A 19,861-nucleotide genomic window follows, 5' to 3' on the forward strand; every position below is an offset into this window, starting at 1 on the left:
TGAAGCTGAGAGAAAGTTGTTGTTGCTGTTGCTGAAGCAACTTGCTGAATTGAGTATATTGTTTGGTAACATGCTGTCTAACTATGCTGTTAAGATGTTGAATTGTTTGGTAACCTGCTGTTTCTAAAAATTGCTGGATGAAATTAAAAATAATATTAAAAAAAAATTTATTTATCTTATATAAGTAATAATATGTTAACAATAAGTATAAACATAGGATTTAATATTAAAAAATAAAAATAAAAATTCAATTTTATTTTTTCTATACTAACATATTTAATGTCTATCAAATAAATAATTAAATAAAATTTTACATCATGTATATATGGCATTATAAATTTGTTGAGCAATCTCATCTCGTACAATATTCATATCAGCAACCAATTCATCATCAACTTCATTTGGTGTCGTATTAGATGCGCCTCCTCTATCAATGTCAACATTTTCATCCTCATATTGTGTAAACCAACTATCAGTAACTGATTGTTGTCGAATAAAGTTATGTAAGGCCATGCACACACATACAATACGTATCTGAGTCACAAAAGAGTATGAAGCCATCCGTTTCAAAATCGAAAATCGTTTTTTCAGTACACCAAAACAACGCTCAATAACGTTTTTGCATGAAGAGTGATAATAATTGAACCACTCCTCCTTCGTTCTTGGTCCATTTCCTCTACGAAAATCATGAATGTGATACCGTGTATTACGATATGGTGCAAGATATCCTCGCATATTTTGGTAACCCGCATCAACCATGTAATATTTTCCTAAGACAATTAAGATATTTTTTTTCAGTAAATTTAAATTACCTTAATGGATATAAAAAATATCAAAAATAAAATAAAATAACATTTCATTACCAACAGGAGGATATGGGAAATTCAAACTCGGATCGCTAAGCATAGATTGAAAGACTCGCCAATCGTGTGCTGAACCTTCCCATCCAGCCAAAACAAAAGTAAATTGTATGTCAAATGAACAAATAGCCAAGACATTTTGTGTACATTCGGTCTTTCTTCCTGATCGAAATGGTATTTGTTTGTCAAATGGTATAACTGCAGGTATATGAGTCCCGTCAATTGCACCCACGCAATCCTATTTTATTTAAAAGTAAACATTAAACAACTATTATGTTATTGATTATATTAATTCAAATATTAAATAATCAATTACCTTAAACCATGGAAAATATCGTCGATCTGCTAATATTTTTGGTGGTGTGACGCTCAAGTCAGGTGCTTTTATTAAGTCATGGGCAAAATTATATAATGCTTGTAATACATGATGAAAATATCGACTTATCGTTTCACCAGAATGTTGGAATCTATCCTGATTATTTCTATTTCTAACATTATGCCCAACTGTATATAAAAAAATTGTAATTTGTTCTTCAACTCTCACTGCTCTACTATCTTGAAGTAATCCTCTATCTCTCATAAAATAACATAATCTATTGAAGACATACTTATCCATACGAAAATTGTCGTAACAAGGCACTGGATTGTCTGAATCAAGTATTTCTCTGACATATGAATCACCAGAAAGTAGTGAAGTTCGACATGGTTGCTTCATGCGTTGATTCCTTGTACGGTAGTAATGCCACAGTAAAATAAAAAAGAAAATTTTCTTCTTTGTGCTATCATCCATCTGATATTATGCAAATCACATAATCATAAACAGATAATAATTCATAATTATCCAATCATATAGAGTTTAAATGAAAAATAAAAAAATTAAACACAAATATTTCTACCAACCATAACGTAAAACTATTAAGTAAAAAATGAATTTAAGAATTTAATAAACTAAAATAATGTCTTCTAACAATTATGGTAATAAAAAAAATATCACTATTCTATTATAGTATTTAATATAATTTGGAATCATAAATCTACCCTATCCTTATAAGATTGTCCATTACGAGATCCCATGAGTCTCTTCAAACTTCATTTTAATCCACTCTGATGCAGACATACGGTCAATATCCATCAATCCAACAAAAATCTCCCTGTTAGAAGACTCTTTGAATAATTTGTCCACTAAAAACATCCATACTGGTCCACATCGATCTATGTCATTGAAAGTACTCAACAAGTTGATGCATGAGATAATAGACGTGTCTTTCTTTGCATTCTGCGTCATTTCTTGTTTTTTCAAATCCGCCTCTATACTATCAGTCATTACAGAAAGCATTCTATGGATTTCAATATCGCCTATTTTTGCATTCATTTTCGCATTCACACTTGTGGTAGAAGAGGGGTCAAACTCACTCGATCTCTTATGACGTCTTCTAGGCATATCTTCAACAGATTTTTCAACTAGATCAATTGAAGTATTTGGTATTGACCCTTCATTCACTTCATCAATATCTGCATCCAAATCATCGAGAGAAACACGACTATCTTGCATAATTGAAGAAGACGTCTCGTTTGGAGTCATACAATGTTTTCCAGTTGCAACGGTCCCACCAAATATTTGGTCTAGTTCATCTTCATACTCTAGTGCCTTATATCGAAATTGATTGGAATGTTTATTTAACTGATAAAAAATATATAACATAATCAGGAAAAAAATAATTAACTAACTCATTTAACTTCAATTATCATATGAAAAAAAAAATTACCAAAACATATGACTTCCATTGTTCATCAGTTGCTTCAAAGGATCTCGTATTCACATCCCATCCTAATCCAGATTTCATCCTAAGATTCTTCCATGCTTTCCATCTATCCTTCACATAATCCCAACGATGCTTGTATTGAACTTTGGTGTAAGATTTTTTTGACTTTTCTTCAAATATAGTTATAAAATAATCATGTCCTTTTGAGGTTAGACCCCCTCCTCCTTTACCATACTTTTGAACTACTTCAACATAACATTCCACCCAAATTTTATGTATTGTTGAATCCCAATATGCCTTTACTGATGGTTGACTAGACATTATCTTGATAAAAACTACAAAAATAAAATTTAAATTTAAAAAAAAATTAAGAAAATGAAAGTAATAAATTAATCTACACACAAATTTGTTTATGCATTAACCTGACTAAGTTCTTGTTCAACTTACTTGTAGACATGTCACCAAGCACTCTAATTAAAAAACTATTGTAACTCAAATATAGAATGAGTTTGCATTTTGTAGGACAGGACTTTGAATTTTCATTCACACATGAAAATTGGATTAAAATAAAATTATTATCTAGAGTAAAGGGTTAAAGTTTTGTTAAATAATTCAATATTTATGTCCACTTACAATATCAAATATGGACCAAAGATGTATCTTTTAGCTTCTTTGCAAGTTTTCTGTATTGTTGTGTCCTATTTTCTTTATTTATTACTAAGGTTTGTCTCTAATTACAAAATATTATAGTACTCATTCAAACAATTTCAATAGTTTTTTACAATTAAAAAAAAAGGTTCATATAAAATCTTAAACCTAAAATAAAAGAATCTAAGTAAAAAAATGAGAGTTTCTATTAGCATCCCAACTTTTTCTTATTTTCAACCATTCACCTATTTTCTTTATTTATTACTAAGGTTTGCCTCTAATTACAATCTCAACATAATAAAATATTATAGTACTCATTGAAACAATTTCAAAAGTTTTTTACAATTAAAAAAATATATATTCATATAAAATCTTAAACCTAAAACAAAATAATCTAAGAAAAAAATAAATTGAGATAATAAAAACATGATAACAAAATCCTAAAAACATATATAAACACACTTCGATTTCTTAGGGAATATCTTTACATCTCAATGATTTATTGGACATTACAATTTTCCAAGGAAAATTAAAGAACACAAAAGTGTTCACTTTTAAAAATAGAGAGCTTTTATTGCCACACCAACTTTTATTAAGAAGAATGCAAGATGGGTGCTAATTCCTTGTTGATATCATAGGAATGGTGGTGGTGTTAGTAAAAATTGTCGAGACAATATAGTCTCTTTAAAAATAATATTATTATTAGTCTCACACGTGCTTTGATAATGTTCATTAAACAAACGGTTGAGATGGGTGCATAGTCCCAAAGATTTTCAGAAAATTGCAGAGCTAAACTAATTCCTAAAAAACAAGAACTCATTTTTGAAAAATTTTAATCTCTCCACATATCTCAACCACCCTTTAATGGAGATCCTGGGCCTAGCAATGAATTGAATATTTTTTTGATACCCAATCCGATCCGATAAATATACGAACCATCGTGTTAGATCCTTCTCAATCCAATGGTTGTAATGTCAAGTAAAAAAATATGTCACACCCACATTTACTAAATGCACACCAATTCACATTGTCACTATTAAATTCCATCACTATCCCTAAATCTATAGGAAAATGACAAAACCATCAAATTGGATAAGAAAATAATCTAAAAATAAACTAATATCTAATCAAATTTATCCTAATCTCATCCAAATCCTTAGGGACAGAACATCATATCTTAATATTCTAAAATCTTCCCTCAAACTCATGGCGATCAAAGACTGATATGAGTTAGACAAAATCAATAACCCCTGATTAAGAGTCGTCATGTTGCAAAAAGGAGTTGTTGAAGGGAGTAACTGAAAAGATTATTGATTTTGTTGATGAGATAAAGTTTTGCAGGTCGTTGATGATTGATGATACACCCACATGTGTAGAAGAGATGGAGGAGCAATAGCTCAACTCAAACGAGCTTTCATTGGCCATCATCGGTTTAAGGTAGATTGTTCAACCTATGGGATTGTAATCCAAAAATGAAAAAGGCCTCTATGGGCCATGATGAACTTGATCATGAAGGATTCAAAGATTCAAAACAAATAAGAAGGAGTTTGATCACTATGGATTTAGGGCCATGATGAACTTGTTCAACTTACTTGTACCTATTTCAATGCCCCCTTCAAGGATTCAACGTAGTTTGACCAACTTGACGTGCTCCTACCCCTTCATGTGGACCTAGTATTTGTAATTGGTGTAAAAAAAAAAAAAAACTGTACACAAGTTTCTTTATAAATGATTAACATACAACTCTCTAAAAATTTCAAAATGATATTCATGTAACAAATTCTTGAAATTGAAAGGCAATTGTAATTCAAACTTCTTTTATTTTTTGATAACCACTACTTTCTAACTCTCCACGTGAGGGTCATCCATCTCATGGATGAAAAATAAGACAAAAGTTGGCAAGCCCTACCCACACAACTCTTTAAATCAACTAAAAGGTCAATGTCAACTATTAGACAAAAGTTGGTGTAGCATTAACAAAAGTTGGTGTGACAATATAACTCTATTTTTCTTAACTCTGTTTCTAACCACATGTTTCTGTGGTTGTAAGAGAACATTGTTGTCTCAAGTTCAGATTCAAAGAGTTGTGTGGGTGAATCTTGTGGGTGTTGTCGAGAGCCCAAAGGTGAGTTGAGTGTGACGAAGATGGGTTCCATGGGTGAGTCGTGAGTGAGAGAGTGTGTTGATACTGCGTTGGCCATTAATGGATGGCTGCGGTGCTGCTGTGCAAGTGAGCATTTGGAGTTAAAAGGAGAAGAGATGATGAAGGTTTGTGAGTGATGGGTGAGAAGACAAGTGTGTTAATTGTGAATATGAGTGAGGGAGGGAGATGAATATGATGCTCTTGTAGGTGTTGGAACGAAGAGAATGAGGGTGAGTTTGGGTTCGATTGAGTTGGAGAAGATGACAATGGTGTTGAGACCGAAGGTTTCTCTTTTTTCTCTCTTTTTTTTTTTCCTTCTAGATTCTCTTAAAATTTTCGATGAATAACATGCTGTGGGAAGGATTGATTTAACACACAAATATTGAAAAATAAAATAAAATTGCTTACCTGAGGGAGTTGCAGAGATGATTTCTTATTGTAAAATCAGAGAGAGATGACGCCAAGCTCTTCAAGCACTCTGTTTTTGTGGAAGAACCACGTGATGTTGAGGAGACTCGTTGTTGAAGAGTTGGAAGTCGAGAGACTCTGTTTTTGCGGAAGAACCGTGTGATGTTGCGGAGACTCGTTGAAGAGTTGGAAGTCGAGAGAGTCGGCTGTTTTTGACGAAGGAATCGGCAATTAAAAAGAGTTCCACTCCATCCCAAACACTAAAGTTCGAAAAAACCGAACGTGTTCGGATGAAATTAGCCTTCAACCGGCTTTTCCAAACAGAGCATAAGTAGGTCAAGTTTGAGTCTAAGCATTTGGGACCCAATGTACCTTAGTATCTCTTAAGCAATACCCATGATTGGGTAATACAGCACATGACCCTCACAAACAATGTTTTAGTCCAACACTTTGAAGACATAACCCAAGCCCACACCGAAGATAAAACGAGGCATACAAGAATAATTAACCGATGGTTCAAAGAAAGAACATGTAAAAAAAATCCTCATGAAAAGATATGTTCAAAATATCAAAAAAATCTTTTCTTGAGGATTGATAAAAGTCGTTTCTCTCATGATTGCAAATCAAAGCCGTGCGTTATCAACTCCTTTAAGCTAAGATACATGTAATTTTCCTATAAATCCAATGAATTCACCAAGTAAATCTTTCAAAAGACCAAGTCGAAAAGACAGAAGTTCGTCTCGATTGCTTTCTCCGACTACAAATTATCAAAGAAGCAAAGTGCGATCGATCTCAAATTTGAGATCTTCACTAGGCTTCAGTAACTTGAAAGACAAATACACTAAAAGGTGCAACAAGGAGATCCTGAGTTCTACTCAATGTGAGGATGAGAATGCCAACATAAAGGTTAATCTTTCGCTAAAGTATTCGCATGTCTGATAGCATAATCAATGATACATTATTGTCACCTACGTTACCGACCATGCATCCTTGAGGGGGCATTTGTAGGCACCAAAATTTTAAAGAGTCCCTCATAAATTTATAAATCAAAATAAAGTCCTAAACATCATAGTTGGGCCCACAAGTCTAAATTGGGGGTCCATTAATCGAAACGGGCACTATATGTTTGGGTTTGGGTTTTCACAGATAAAACCCATGATCTAAACAAAACCAAATGATCCACATAAATATTGGGCCCTATAGCCAAATAAATGGGTTTAGCCCAATAATAACCCATAGAATTCTTAAAATTGGATTTGGACAAATTTAACCTTTTAAACAAAACAATTAAACTTCTTTAAGTTGGGGGTATAATTGGAAAGCTAAATGACCTTTAAGTCTATAAATATAAGAGCCTTTCTCATGGAGAGGGGATCTGGATCACTTTCTCTTAGAAAACAGAAGCTCTTCCTCTAAAGAAGAAGAAACTCTCAAGCCCTCTTCCAGACACAAAGCAAGGTTCTTCAGAGATCCGGACTCTGACTAAAGAGAAGATCAAGCACAAAGCCCTTCTCCGGAAGCCAAGAAAATATTCTCAACAGATAAAGCGTGAAACCCGAAGAGAAGAAAATCTACAGAAGCCTCTACAGAAGATCAAGCACAAAACAAAGCCAACGTCAAAGCATAATTCTCAACCGATAAAGCGCGAAGCTCGAAGAGAAGAAAAGCTACATACATCATCATCACTATTTTTTGTACTTGACTGTTAATCAGAGAAAACACTGAGATTTGTATCTACTTTTCTTCAAAAATCAATAAAATCATTTGTGATCATATTTCACGAATCTCGAGTTAGATTTGTTGAAATTTATTGTTGAAAATACAAAACTCAAGGAGTATACTGATACATATCCTGAGACTTGTACCATATCATCTATCGCGTGGAATGAAAAAACCAAACGTGGGCGACAGCCTAAAAGAAATTTAGGATAAGTTGCAATGAAAAAAAAATATTGATCTAATTTTGGCATAAAAAGGATGTTTTTCTAGCTATTATTTAACCTAAAAAAGCTTTAATGAGGATAAAATCGAATTGATAAATTGTGATTCTATGCAACAAGAATATCAGAGACCGCTAGGCAAGCAAAAAAAGAAATCTTTGAAGGCACCTTTGCCCCTCAAATGGGGGCAACAGGAAAGACCGAGAACTATTAGACTCCAAGGTGGTCCTGGAGGACCTAATAGAGAGCCATCTCTCCTTGTTACAAGTCCATTCCCAACAAGGAACGCATATGCTGACACAATTTACGAATGCACATGCTTTACAAGCTAAACAATGCTTTCGTAGAATAAGTGTAGCACAGACAGAGACTTGAGATGAACAGTAAAAAAAATAAAAAATAAAATGAGTATAATTGAGAGAATTCAGGAATAACTCCAATTGGAGAGTGTATAAAGATTGAAATGGTTTGGGAATGGGCAAAGAAAACTAGTAACAACACCAATGAGTGAGAATAAACGTGTTGCTACAAATCAAAGTGTTAAAGGCAAAGAGTGAAGTAGATGAAGATAGTGAGACAGGATACAAAGGCACAACAATTAAATGAAGATATAGCTCAAGAGATAGTTAAATAAAAAAAAAAAACAAGAATTCGTGTCACCAACTCTAGTGATTGGGATAAGGTGTGGATGAGGAAGAATATTTAGAGATAAAACAACATTCAATTTATTCTAAAATATAAAGTGTTGTGTATGTTTAAAATTAATCAACATGTAAGTCCTTGCTGAAAAGATTAACACATTTTTATGTTTCAAATAATTCAAATCATATGCTTGTTAATGAATAATTAAACTTATGTCGTCACAATCGGTTTGCAAAAGAGAACATACTATATGCAAATCCCAACTTCAACCCCCATGCTTCAAGAAATTAAGGTCATCAGTTCGAATATCCCCTTACGGGCCACCCTCAAGAGAGGACCGGATACCTAGATTCCAAAAAATGAAAAGTTTCAACTTTGTAAGTTAGTAAAGTTTAAGAGTTGGAAATTTGATGGATGGTTTCAAAACCCACCTTCCAAAGGGTACACACAAAATACAAAAATAATGCTCCTTCCACTAATGAAATGAGCAATTGGTGCAAGAGATCATCATTTCCATTTTTGATTTTCTTGATTTTGGTGAGAAGTGTTTAAAGAGTTCAAATAAGCGTTCTTCGAAGATTTTTCTTTTTTTGGAAATTAAAATAAAATCCATTAAAAAAAGGTATGGTCAGTCGAGATGACCAACCAAGCCGCAGTTGAGTACAAACAAACTAATTACTATTTGTGGAATATTTGTTATTGTTGATATTTTCCTTTTGTTATACTGGGTTGGTCATCTCAACCCAAATTTATTTTTTCAAAAATTCTATTGCACTTATAGAAAAGAAAAATGAGAAGGTCTATGTTTAGCTAATTTATTTGTGGCTTATTTGCTATTGATGACTTATTTTCCATGTGTTCCTTTCCCTATGCTTGGTTAGTCCTTGTGAAGGGACAAAATTTCACTTGATCCGGACTGAACACATGTCAATGCGAATCTCTATCAAGGACTTGATTTAGTACAAAACTCAAGGAGTATACTGCTCCATATCCCGGGACTTGTACCATATCATCTATCGTATGGAATGACTGAGATTTGATCTTATTTGACACAAAAAAAAAAGTGATCTTAACACTCTTGATTGAGAAGAGTGGCCTTACATAGATGAGGATTAACTAGGTAATTAGGATGAATTAAGATTCCTTGGGTTTAATATTTATCTATTTAAGCATGTCCCATGTAATGGGAAAGGAGGGAAGAGAGACTTGTAACAAGATTTTGCTAAAAATTAGTGGAATGGCTCTTTCGAGCGTGGGGACGTAGTCGTTGGCTTCACAATGAACACCATAAATAAATATCGCTTGTGTTTTCTCTATTTTTTTCATATTGAATGATTGAATAGGAATGAACTTGAAATCAATGGTTGTTGGAAGAATCTGGGAGATCCACAACATCCTGAATTTTGTTTCTTCATAATCATCTCAACCCCCTATCTTTTTTTCAACAATTTTATTACACTTATCAAGAAAAGAAAAAAACAAGAACTAATAAAATGAAGCAACTCACTTAAGGACTGTTTGAAATTGAAAATGACTATTGGGAATAAAAAAATTCAATTACTCAAACATTCTGTTATCTGCCTTTTGAACACAATCGAATCCAAGGGGTCCAACTCAAGTCCCTAAAATCAAATACTTTAGCAGATAACAAACAATACTTTAGATTTAGATATTAAAATAATAAAAATATGATGAAAACAATCGGGGGTTTCTATAATCTTCAATTTAATCAAATATTCAAAACAAATATAGGGTTTGTTGTAGTAGAAATTAAATTGAACCAACACTACAAAGATTAGAGAGAAAATAAAACCAACAAACAATACCTCGCAGTGTTTCAGAGGAAAAGACAAACATGGATGTGAAGATTCTTAAGTTCTGCGATTGAGGAAAGAGGACCTGCTTCTGGATGGCATCGAAAGCATAGGGTTCATGATTTGCTCGTATCCGAGTTGACTCGTCCTAGTCGTTTAGTTTTGGACAAGTTAAATTAATTTACATTTAGTTAATATTTCATGAGTCAAGGGATTCAGACCCATTTATTTATATTTAAATAACTAGTGGGCCCTAGATGTGTGTATAATCCAAATTTCAAACAGAAAAAATGATGAATGAAATATTATATTTAGTAGGGCGAGGACATTTATGAATTAGATAATCTTGATTTTAATTTAACCAAGCAATATTAGATTTGGAGATTAAATCTAATACCTTCTTTATTTTATATCATTAACTTCACAAATATATAAATGTAGACCCACTCATTTTTAAAAGTATGATGATCAGAGCCACTCACCCAATACTCATTGGATGGGTCAAAAAAATCTATAAGGAGCCCAGGATTTGAGAAACTTGAGATATAAAAAAAACTCCTATAACCATAGTACATCATAGTTAACTATTGAACTCATGTTATCATACAACCATACCTCAACATGAGCATCAATCTACAAAATCACAAGGCCTTTCAAGAAAGAAACCAATCACCAGTGACATATCCAGAAAGTATACATCAATAATGGTAGGTTATATTAATCAAGCCAAATAAGGAGGTGTTCAAAAGAGCAATGTGACATTATCTCTATATCGAAATAAAATAATCATTCGTCAAGATTATTGATTCCTACACAAATGTATGATAAATTTAAACGACTGTCACTTTAGTACTGCTGAACTTTAATGTCAAAAAGATAATTTTTGAATAAAGAACTATTTAAAATATTGCTGAATTTTAAAAAGCTTTCTTCCTAAAAATGTAAATGCACATATAAAATTTGTAAGTTAAAATCTATATTTAGTAATAGTATTATTAACAATAATAGTGGATTTTTGAAGTAGGCATTGTAGTTTAAATATTTATTACCTTTAATTTTTGGAGAACATCGACATTACATTTGAATAACTTTTCTACCTCAGTATCAAATAGTGTCACATAAATTTTATCAGTTTCATCAGCAACATATACCTATTAAAATAATAAGATTAAAATTGTATTTTTGAATGATTAAAAATATAAATAATTATATGAAATAATATCTTCAATATATTCTTATTTAAGTTTTATAAAATTTTCCTATATAAAATATTAACATTCGTTTTGTTGCATTTATGACAATTATATTTTCCTATAATCTGAACAACTTTTTTATTACAAATCTTGCATACAATATACAACGGGTCTTTAGTGTTGTTCAATTCCATAATTTCTATCTTAACTTAGAATAAAGGTTGGAAAAAAATCAATAAAAAGAAATACAATAAATTAAATTAAAAAATAATTAAGCTATTGTAGTATTATTTTACTTACATGTTTAATGTCTTCTGATAATGAAAGAAGTTCTTTCAATGTTATTCATTCATATTTTGTAGTTTGTTGACATTTCAGCAATTCAAAATTTTGTATCTCCATCATTGGAAAATATTTGTTAAACATATTTTGAGAGATCAATTAAAATCTTCAAAAAATAATATGTTATTTAGAAATTAAATTAAAAATTAAAATGGATAAAAATATTTTATACCATTATCTCAATTTGAAGACTTCTTCATTTGAAGGATTGATATCTAATATTGAATTCGTAATAGAAGAAAGAGAAAATCTTGTAAAGAAAAAAATAAGATGATAAGAGATAATATCAATTAAATGTAAGAATTAAAATGAGAATTTTTAACATTAAATAATTCTAAATAAAATATATTAAAATATGTATCTCAAAATGATTGTACTTTCAAAGATGTTGCAATTATTATCGGATTACTTTTAACAATTTGACTGAGTTTTTCACCAATAATTTTTGTTAAATTTGCCCATAATGTCAAATGTATTGGGAACGACGAACTTATCAAATTAAAAAAAAATAGTAATAAATGAATTTAAGATAAATACATAATTAATAATTTTAAATAATATATTTACTTACGTTAAATCTATTAAAGTGATTTGACGTCGAAAAATCTCAATTCCTTCATATATATATATATATATATATAAATACAATTCAAAAGGAAAAAATATATATATGAGATGAAAACAAAATCTATATCATAATTATAATAATTACATAAGAGCATTAATATAAAATTTTATATTTCACAATGAAAATCAATTGATTTTCCTAGAAAAATAGGGATTGGAATGATGGATTTTAGAGATGGGTAGATTTGTCATCGCTATATCATATAAAGATGGATTTATGGCCTATAATGACGGGTTTTTCAATCTCTATAACCATTCTTTCTTCTATTGACATCAAGCCAACAACCCAAATCCTTACGATTTTACACTTAAAAAGTTGGCATCTTCAAATTGTTCAACATTATCTTATCCAATTTGACCAATTCATCAACAATATGCCAAAAGCTCAACGACAATATATAATTTTACTACATTAGTTCACCAAGGTTTGAAACATACATCCATGAGTTAGTGGACTTCAAATAGTATGCAATGTGGCATGTTTATATGTTACCCATTAACCCAATAATCAGAGAGACAACAGAAAATTGAATAAATACAAAGTTAACAGCGAATAAGTTTTCAAATATGTATTTTCTTTTACACAAAGAAAATGACGTGTCATTACAGTTGTTATCAATCTCTCTACTTTACCCCCATTTCGTTATCACTCCAGTGCCTTTCTCCTTTTATCTCCCTCGACACAACAATAACTACTTAATGACTATCAACTTAATTTAGACAGAAGTTGGAGTCACCTCTCTCAAATTATATCTGACTTGTCCAACGTCTTCAAGGTCTTTATCTTAGTGATTTTATTTTTACTACATTGGTTCACCAAGGTTTGAAACAGAAACAATAAGGAAAATCCACACAATGTAACCAAAAAACAAAAATCTATAATAGGAATTTGATCAAACACCTAGCATGATTTGATCTTAAATCATAAAAAGAATAAATTTCAATAACAAGTTTGTATAAAAACCATACAACCAAAAAACTAATTAAAAAATAACTTGATCATCCCTAATTAAGAAACAGATCGATCAAAATAGCACGAGAAATAAGTAAATTGAAGCAAAATCCACACAATGTACCCAAGAAACAATATAAATGAATTAATTTTTGTGTTTGTGGAGAGAGAGATTACTATGTTCAAAGAAGTAGCTTGTTCACGCCTTCGAGCAATCCAAAGTAACAACTTATTGATGCTTGGGAGAATCCAAATCCAATACAAAATTCAAAATGAGAAAAAGAATATGGTTTTGGAATATGTTTATGTTGAAGATGATGGTTTGTTAATAATAATTATTAAAAAAAATATGATTTTAAATTAAAAACGTAAGAAAGGTAGACGTATCCGCTGAATTAGAATAAAAAAGAGTAGTTAATAATAATTATTAAAAAAATATTTTTAAATTAATTTTTTTTAAAACGTAAAATAAATGTGTGAAACATTTTAAAAAGGGACGTATCTATTTCAATCGAAATAAAAAATAGTGAAACATTATAAGAAGCAACGTTCTTGAATCTAAATAAAAAATAGATTTTTTAATAATAATTATTAAAAAAATATTTTTAAATTTATTCTTAAAAAAGAAAATGTAAGAAAATTAATTTCCTGAAATAAATAAGAAATTTGTTAATAATAATTATTTAATAATAATTATTTAATAATATATTTTTAAGTTAATTTTTTAAAGAGAAAACATAAGAAAAGTAGATGAATCCGCTTGAATCAGAATAAAAAAAATTAATAAATAATAATTATTTTAAAAATTAGTTAATAAAAAAAAAGTTATTTAAAAAAAAATTTAAACATAAGAAAAATGTTTCAAATATATTTTTAAAATAATTTTTTTATTTAAAGAGAAACATAAGAAATGTAGACCGCTTGAGTTAGAATAAAAAAAAATTAGTTAATAATAATTATTTTTTAAAATATTTAATTTATAATATTCATTAAAAAATATTTTTAAATTAATTAAAAAATGTTATAAGAAAGACGCATCCGTTTGAATCGAAATAAAAAAGAGATTTTTTTTAAAACGTAAGAAAAATGTTTCAAATATATTTTTAAAATAATTTTTTATTTAGAGAGAAACGTAAGAAAGGTAGACCGCTTGAATTAGAATAAAAAAAATTAGTTAAAAAAATTATTTTTAAAATATTTAATTTATAGTAATTATTAAAAAAATATTTTTAAATTAATTAAAAAAAGATTACAAGAAGAGACGTTTCCGTTTGAATCGAAATAAAAAGAGATTTATTAATAATAATTATTAAAAAATATAATTTTAAATTAATTTTTTAAATAGAAAACGTAAGAAAGGTAGACGTATTCACTTGAATCAGAATAAAAAAAATTACTTAATAATAATTATTAAAAAATATTTTTAAATTGATTTTTTTAAAACGTAAGATAAATGTATGAAATGTTTTAAGAAGGGACGTATCCATTTGAATCGAAATAAAAAAAAAGTGTGAAACGTTATAAGAAAAGACATATCCGCTTAAATCGAAATAAAAAAGAAATTTGTTAATAATAATTATTAAAAAAATATTTTTTAATTAATTTTTAAAAGAGAAAACGTAAGAAAATTAATTTCCTTTTTAGGAGGTAGAGGATTAGTGGGCTTTGCACGTGCGATACACGTGCAGGCTATATGATCCAAAATTCAAACTGAAAAATAATGAATTAAATAATATGTTTAGTAGGGCGAGGACATTTATGAATTAGACAATCTTGATTTTAATTTAAGTAAGCAATATTGAATTTGGAGATTAAATCTAATACCCTCTTTATTTTATATCTTTAACTTCACAAATACATAAGTGGAGATCTACTCATTTTTAAAAGTATGACGATGAAAACCACTGACCCAATACCCATTGGATGGGTCAAGAGAATGTAGAAGGAGCCCAAGACATGAGAATCTTGAGACATAAACAAAACTCCTACAATCATAGCACATCATAGTTAATTCTTGAACCCATATTATCATACAACCATGTCTCAACATGAGCATCAATCTACAAAACTACAAGGACTTTTAAGAAAGAAACCAATCACCATTTGTTGGAGTAGATACAAGATAAAAATTAAAATTCTGAAAAAAATTAAAAAAAAAAACTTACAAGGAGTCCTGAAATTGAAAAACTTGAGATCAAAACATAACTTCTACAACTATAGTATATCATAGTCAACTCTTTAACCCATATCATCATACAACCATGCCTCAACACGAGTATTAATATATAAAATCACTATTAACTATCAATCATCATCTACAGTAAATTAAAAATCCACATCATCCCAACTTACACCAGTGTTATTGCATAATATTATATTCCAACATTCCCATATACTTTTTGTTCTATTCCATTTATTCTTCATTTGACTTCGTACATATCTAAAGTATTCATTCGTCAAGATTTTTGATGTCCACACAAGTACATGACAGATTTAAACTACTACCACTTTGGTACTGTTGAACTTTAATGTCAAAAAAATAATTTTTGAATAGACTACTATCCAAAATATTGCTGAATTTTAAAAAGTCTTCTTCCTGAAAATATAAATGCACATATAAAATTTATAAGTTAAAATCTATATTTAGTAATAGTATTATTAATAATAATAGTTGATTTTTGAAGTAGACATTGTAGTTTAAATATTTATTACCTTTAATTTTTGTAGAACATCGACATTACATTTGAATAACTTTTCTACCTCAGTATCAAATAGTGTCATCCAAACTTTGTCAGTATCATTAGCAACATATAAACGTAACATATACCTGTTAAAAATATAAGATTAAAATTTTATTTTTCAATGATTACAAATATAAATATTTATATGAAACAATAACTTCAATATATTCTTATTTAAGTTTTATAAAATTTACCTATATAAAATATTAACACCTGTTTTGTTGTATTTATGACAATTATATTTTCTTGTAACTTGAACAACTTTTGTATTGCAAATCTTGCATGCAATATACCACGGGTCTTTAGTGTTGTTTAATTCCATAATTTCTATCTTAACTTGGAATAAAGGCTGAAAAATAAAAAAACCAATAAAAAATATAATAAATTAAATTAAAAAATAATTAAGCTATCGTAGTATTATTTTACTTGCATGTTTAATATCTTTTGATAATGAAAGAAGTTCTTTCAATGTTAATCGTTCATATTTTCTAGTTTGTTGACATTTCAACAATTCAAAATTTTGTTTCTCCGTTGTTGGAAAAGATTTGTTAAATCTATTTTGAGAGATTAATTAAAATTTTGAAAAAATAATATGTTATTTAGAAATTAAATTAAAAATTAAAAATTAAAAAAAACGTATTCGTTTGAATCAGAATAAAAAAATTAGTTAATAATAATTATTAAAAAAATATTTTTAAATTTTTTTTAAAAAACGTAAGATAAACGTATGAAACAATTTAAGAAGGGACGTATCCGCTTGAATCGAAATAAAAAGTGTGTGAAACATTATAAGAAGAGACGTATCCACTTGAATCAAAATAAAAAAGAAATTTGTTAATAATAATTATTAAAAAATATATTTTTAAATTAATTTCTTAAAGAGAAAACGTAAGAAAGGTAAACGTATCCTCTTGAATCAGAATAAAAAAAATTAGTTGATAATAATTATTTTAAAAATTAGTTAATAAAAATAATTAGTTATTTTAAATTATTTTTTTTTAAAATGTAAGAAAAATGTATCAAATATAGTTTTACAATATTTTTTTTATTGAAAGAGAAACGTAAGAAAGGTAGAACGCTTGAATTAGAATAAAAAAATAGTTAATAATAATTATTTTTTAAAATATTTAATTTATAATATTTATTAAAATAATATTTTTAAATTAATTTAAAAAAACATTATAAAAAGATACGTATCCGTTTGAATCGAAATAAAAAGAGATTTTTTTAAAGAAAAATGTTTCAAATATATTTTTAAAATAATTTTTTATTTAAAGAGAAATGTAAGCGCTTGAATCAGAATTAAAAAAAAATAGTTAATAAATTTTTTAAAATATTTAATTTATAGTAATTATTAAAAAAATATAATTTTAAATTAATTTTTTAAATACAAAATGTAAGAAAGGTAGACGTATCCGCTTGAATCAGAATAAAAAAAATAGTTAATACTAATTATTAAAAAAATATTTTTAAATTATTATTTTTAAAACGTAAGATAAATGTGTGAAATGTTTTAAGAAGGGACGTATCCACTTGAATCGAAATAAAAAAGAGTATGAAATGTTATAACAAGAGACGTATCCACTTGAATCGAAATACAAAAGAGATTTTTTTAATAATAGTTATTAGAAAATATTTTTAAATTAATTTTTAAAAGAGAAAACGTAAGAAAATTAATTTCCTTTTTGGAGGTAGAGGATTATTATTATAGTTTGTTTTCCTTATAATAAGTTGGATTTGCATAACTGGTGAACATGCTCAATCCCAAAATGTATATTTTGAACATTTAAATCACTAAAAATTTAATTATTTTAGATATTAAAAAAAAACACAGCCTAATTGAGCTAGTCAAATTTTTAAAAAATTTATATTCAAAATATAATATGAGTTGATTTGGATTTTGAATGAGTCAATATGATAATAATAGACGATTCACATTGACCATCTTGCCTGATTACCTTCCTGATCAAGATGACCTGCTTGAGCAATTAGGGGCAAAGCCAGGATTTTGCCCATGTGAGGGCAGTATGGAAAAAAAATATTGTAGGCGCAATAGCGAATGATTTTTTTTTTATCCATCAATGTTATCTAACATAATAGGTAAAAAAATTTAGAGTTTGAAAATTATTGTGGACCCCCATTGTAAATTTGCCCTTGTGAGCCATCTCAATCCCGTATGAGTTCTAAAAATATAATGTGTGTGATGTGGTTGACAATTAAAAATATCGGGCTTCGTACCATGTCTAGTCCTAGATGGGAGGGGGGGTGAATATGATAAATTAAAATTTCTTTCGATTATCCAATTTTAACTTAGATTGATAATTTAACTATGTGTTCTAAGTCATTTACCTAACATCGATTTTGTATTCATGTCTCTCATTTGCATTTAATAAAAATACACTTGAAATAAAAACAATCATTTAACCATGTCATTCAATGGCACATTCATATACGATTTACCTATTCAGCATTTATGACATCTTATGACATTCAAAGCATTCAAGTGTAAGTTGTGGAATCATAATGGTTTGACAATCTGCTTACATCCATTCTTACGGTAAGTCTTTAGTTTGCAATGTAATAGTTATTCATGTAGAATCTAACATTTATGGCATATCATACATAACATAATATTCATTCATAACATGCATTCATCTAATTATAACTTAATAGAGGCATTTCCACAAATAATAGACAAACATTTTATAGTGGTTCGATAACGTGCCTACATCCACTCCCATGGTTCCTCCTTAAGAACTTGGTATTCACTATCAAAGAGGTTTATGGTTCACCTCGAACCTTTTACATAGAATTTTTATACCTAGGCTAAATTCTAAAATCTTAAGATCAAGAGAACGCATCATCTCGAAATTTATGAGTTTTATATATCGGAAACTCACGAACCTCTACTTTTGTCAAGAATTATTAATTCGAACAAGAACTTGATTTTTTAGAGCTGAACCAAGTAATCACATACAATGTTTTTAACATTAAAAATAAAATAACAAGGACTCACTCAACACAAGAGATTTACTAGTAAAGTTTTAAGGTCTTCAAGTTCTTGAGTCAACAAGAGCTTTTCGACGATTCGATGTTCCAATCACGTCTTCAAATTCTTCGACTCTTTATGTTTCACTCCTTCATTCAACATCAACTCATTGCTCCAATAGATACGCCAATGTATGAAAAAGTTGAGGGAATGTGAAGAAAGGATTGAATCAAAAGAAGGGCATAGGTTGAATGGAGTTTCAACTAAGATTTGGACATTCCAATGTGTAGAGAATGCTCTCTAAATGAGAGAGGGGGGACTATAAGTTCTCTAGGGATCAATCCAACCCACAAATGAACTCAAGAGTAAGTTTTATAGGCATTTGAGGGGTTTTCAAAGCCTAATGATAAAAATATGACCATTTGGCACTTGGTGTTGACGGCGCTGTGAGCCACCATGAGTTTCATCGATGACGCAGTGAAGTTAACTTGGTGGTGTTGTGAAATTATCAAAATGCCACTAAAGGATATTTCAGCCATAACTTTCAAACGGTAGCTCCGATTGACATGTCATTCGGGAATCTGATAGATCTTACTATTTAAACTGCCACCAATGGGCCGGGTCATGGCATAAGTGGGTGAAAGGACCAAAATGCCTTTTTTGCCACTTTGGGTCAAAACAAGCTTTCAAAAAGTTCGGTGATGAAACGATTTGAAGGTGCAGTAAATCTTACCTATATAAGGTCCCCAAACAATCACCTAGGAAAGATGATGGTCTTAAGGTGGTCAAATTTCTAATG

General features: G+C 29.2%; 1 protein-coding gene across 1 annotated transcript; it reads right to left on the reverse strand.

The window, feature by feature from the left end:
• Positions 1-1,826: 1,826 nt before the first annotated feature.
• On the reverse strand, positions 1,827-6,154 carry LOC147380479 (L10-interacting MYB domain-containing protein-like). The gene is made up of 3 exons (XM_086431658.1): positions 5,823-6,154; positions 2,627-2,958; positions 1,827-2,541 (listed from the first exon to the last, which is right to left on the reverse strand). Exons 2-3 carry the CDS (start codon positions 2,942-2,944, stop codon positions 1,921-1,923), a joined length of 939 nt encoding a protein of 312 aa, XP_086287784.1. The 5' UTR covers positions 2,945-2,958; positions 5,823-6,154; the 3' UTR covers positions 1,827-1,920.
• Between the last annotated feature and the right edge of the window lie 13,707 nt (positions 6,155-19,861).

This window comes from Akebia trifoliata, unplaced genomic scaffold, assembly GCF_017979445.1.
Source record: "Akebia trifoliata isolate Shusen 1 unplaced genomic scaffold, ASM1797944v1 Contig01390, whole genome shotgun sequence".
Taxonomy (NCBI): Eukaryota; Viridiplantae; Streptophyta; class Magnoliopsida; order Ranunculales; family Lardizabalaceae; genus Akebia; species Akebia trifoliata.

Excerpts from the sequence above, each read along its gene's own strand:
- LOC147380479 (XM_086431658.1), bottom strand. The coding sequence starts at position 2,944 with ATGTCTAGTCAACCATCAGTAAAGGCATATTGGGATTCAACAATACAT. Across the intron at positions 2,542-2,626 it reads AATGGAAGTCATATGTTTTG|TTAAATAAACATTCCAATCA; the intron begins GTAATTTTTTTT and ends ATTTTTTATCAG.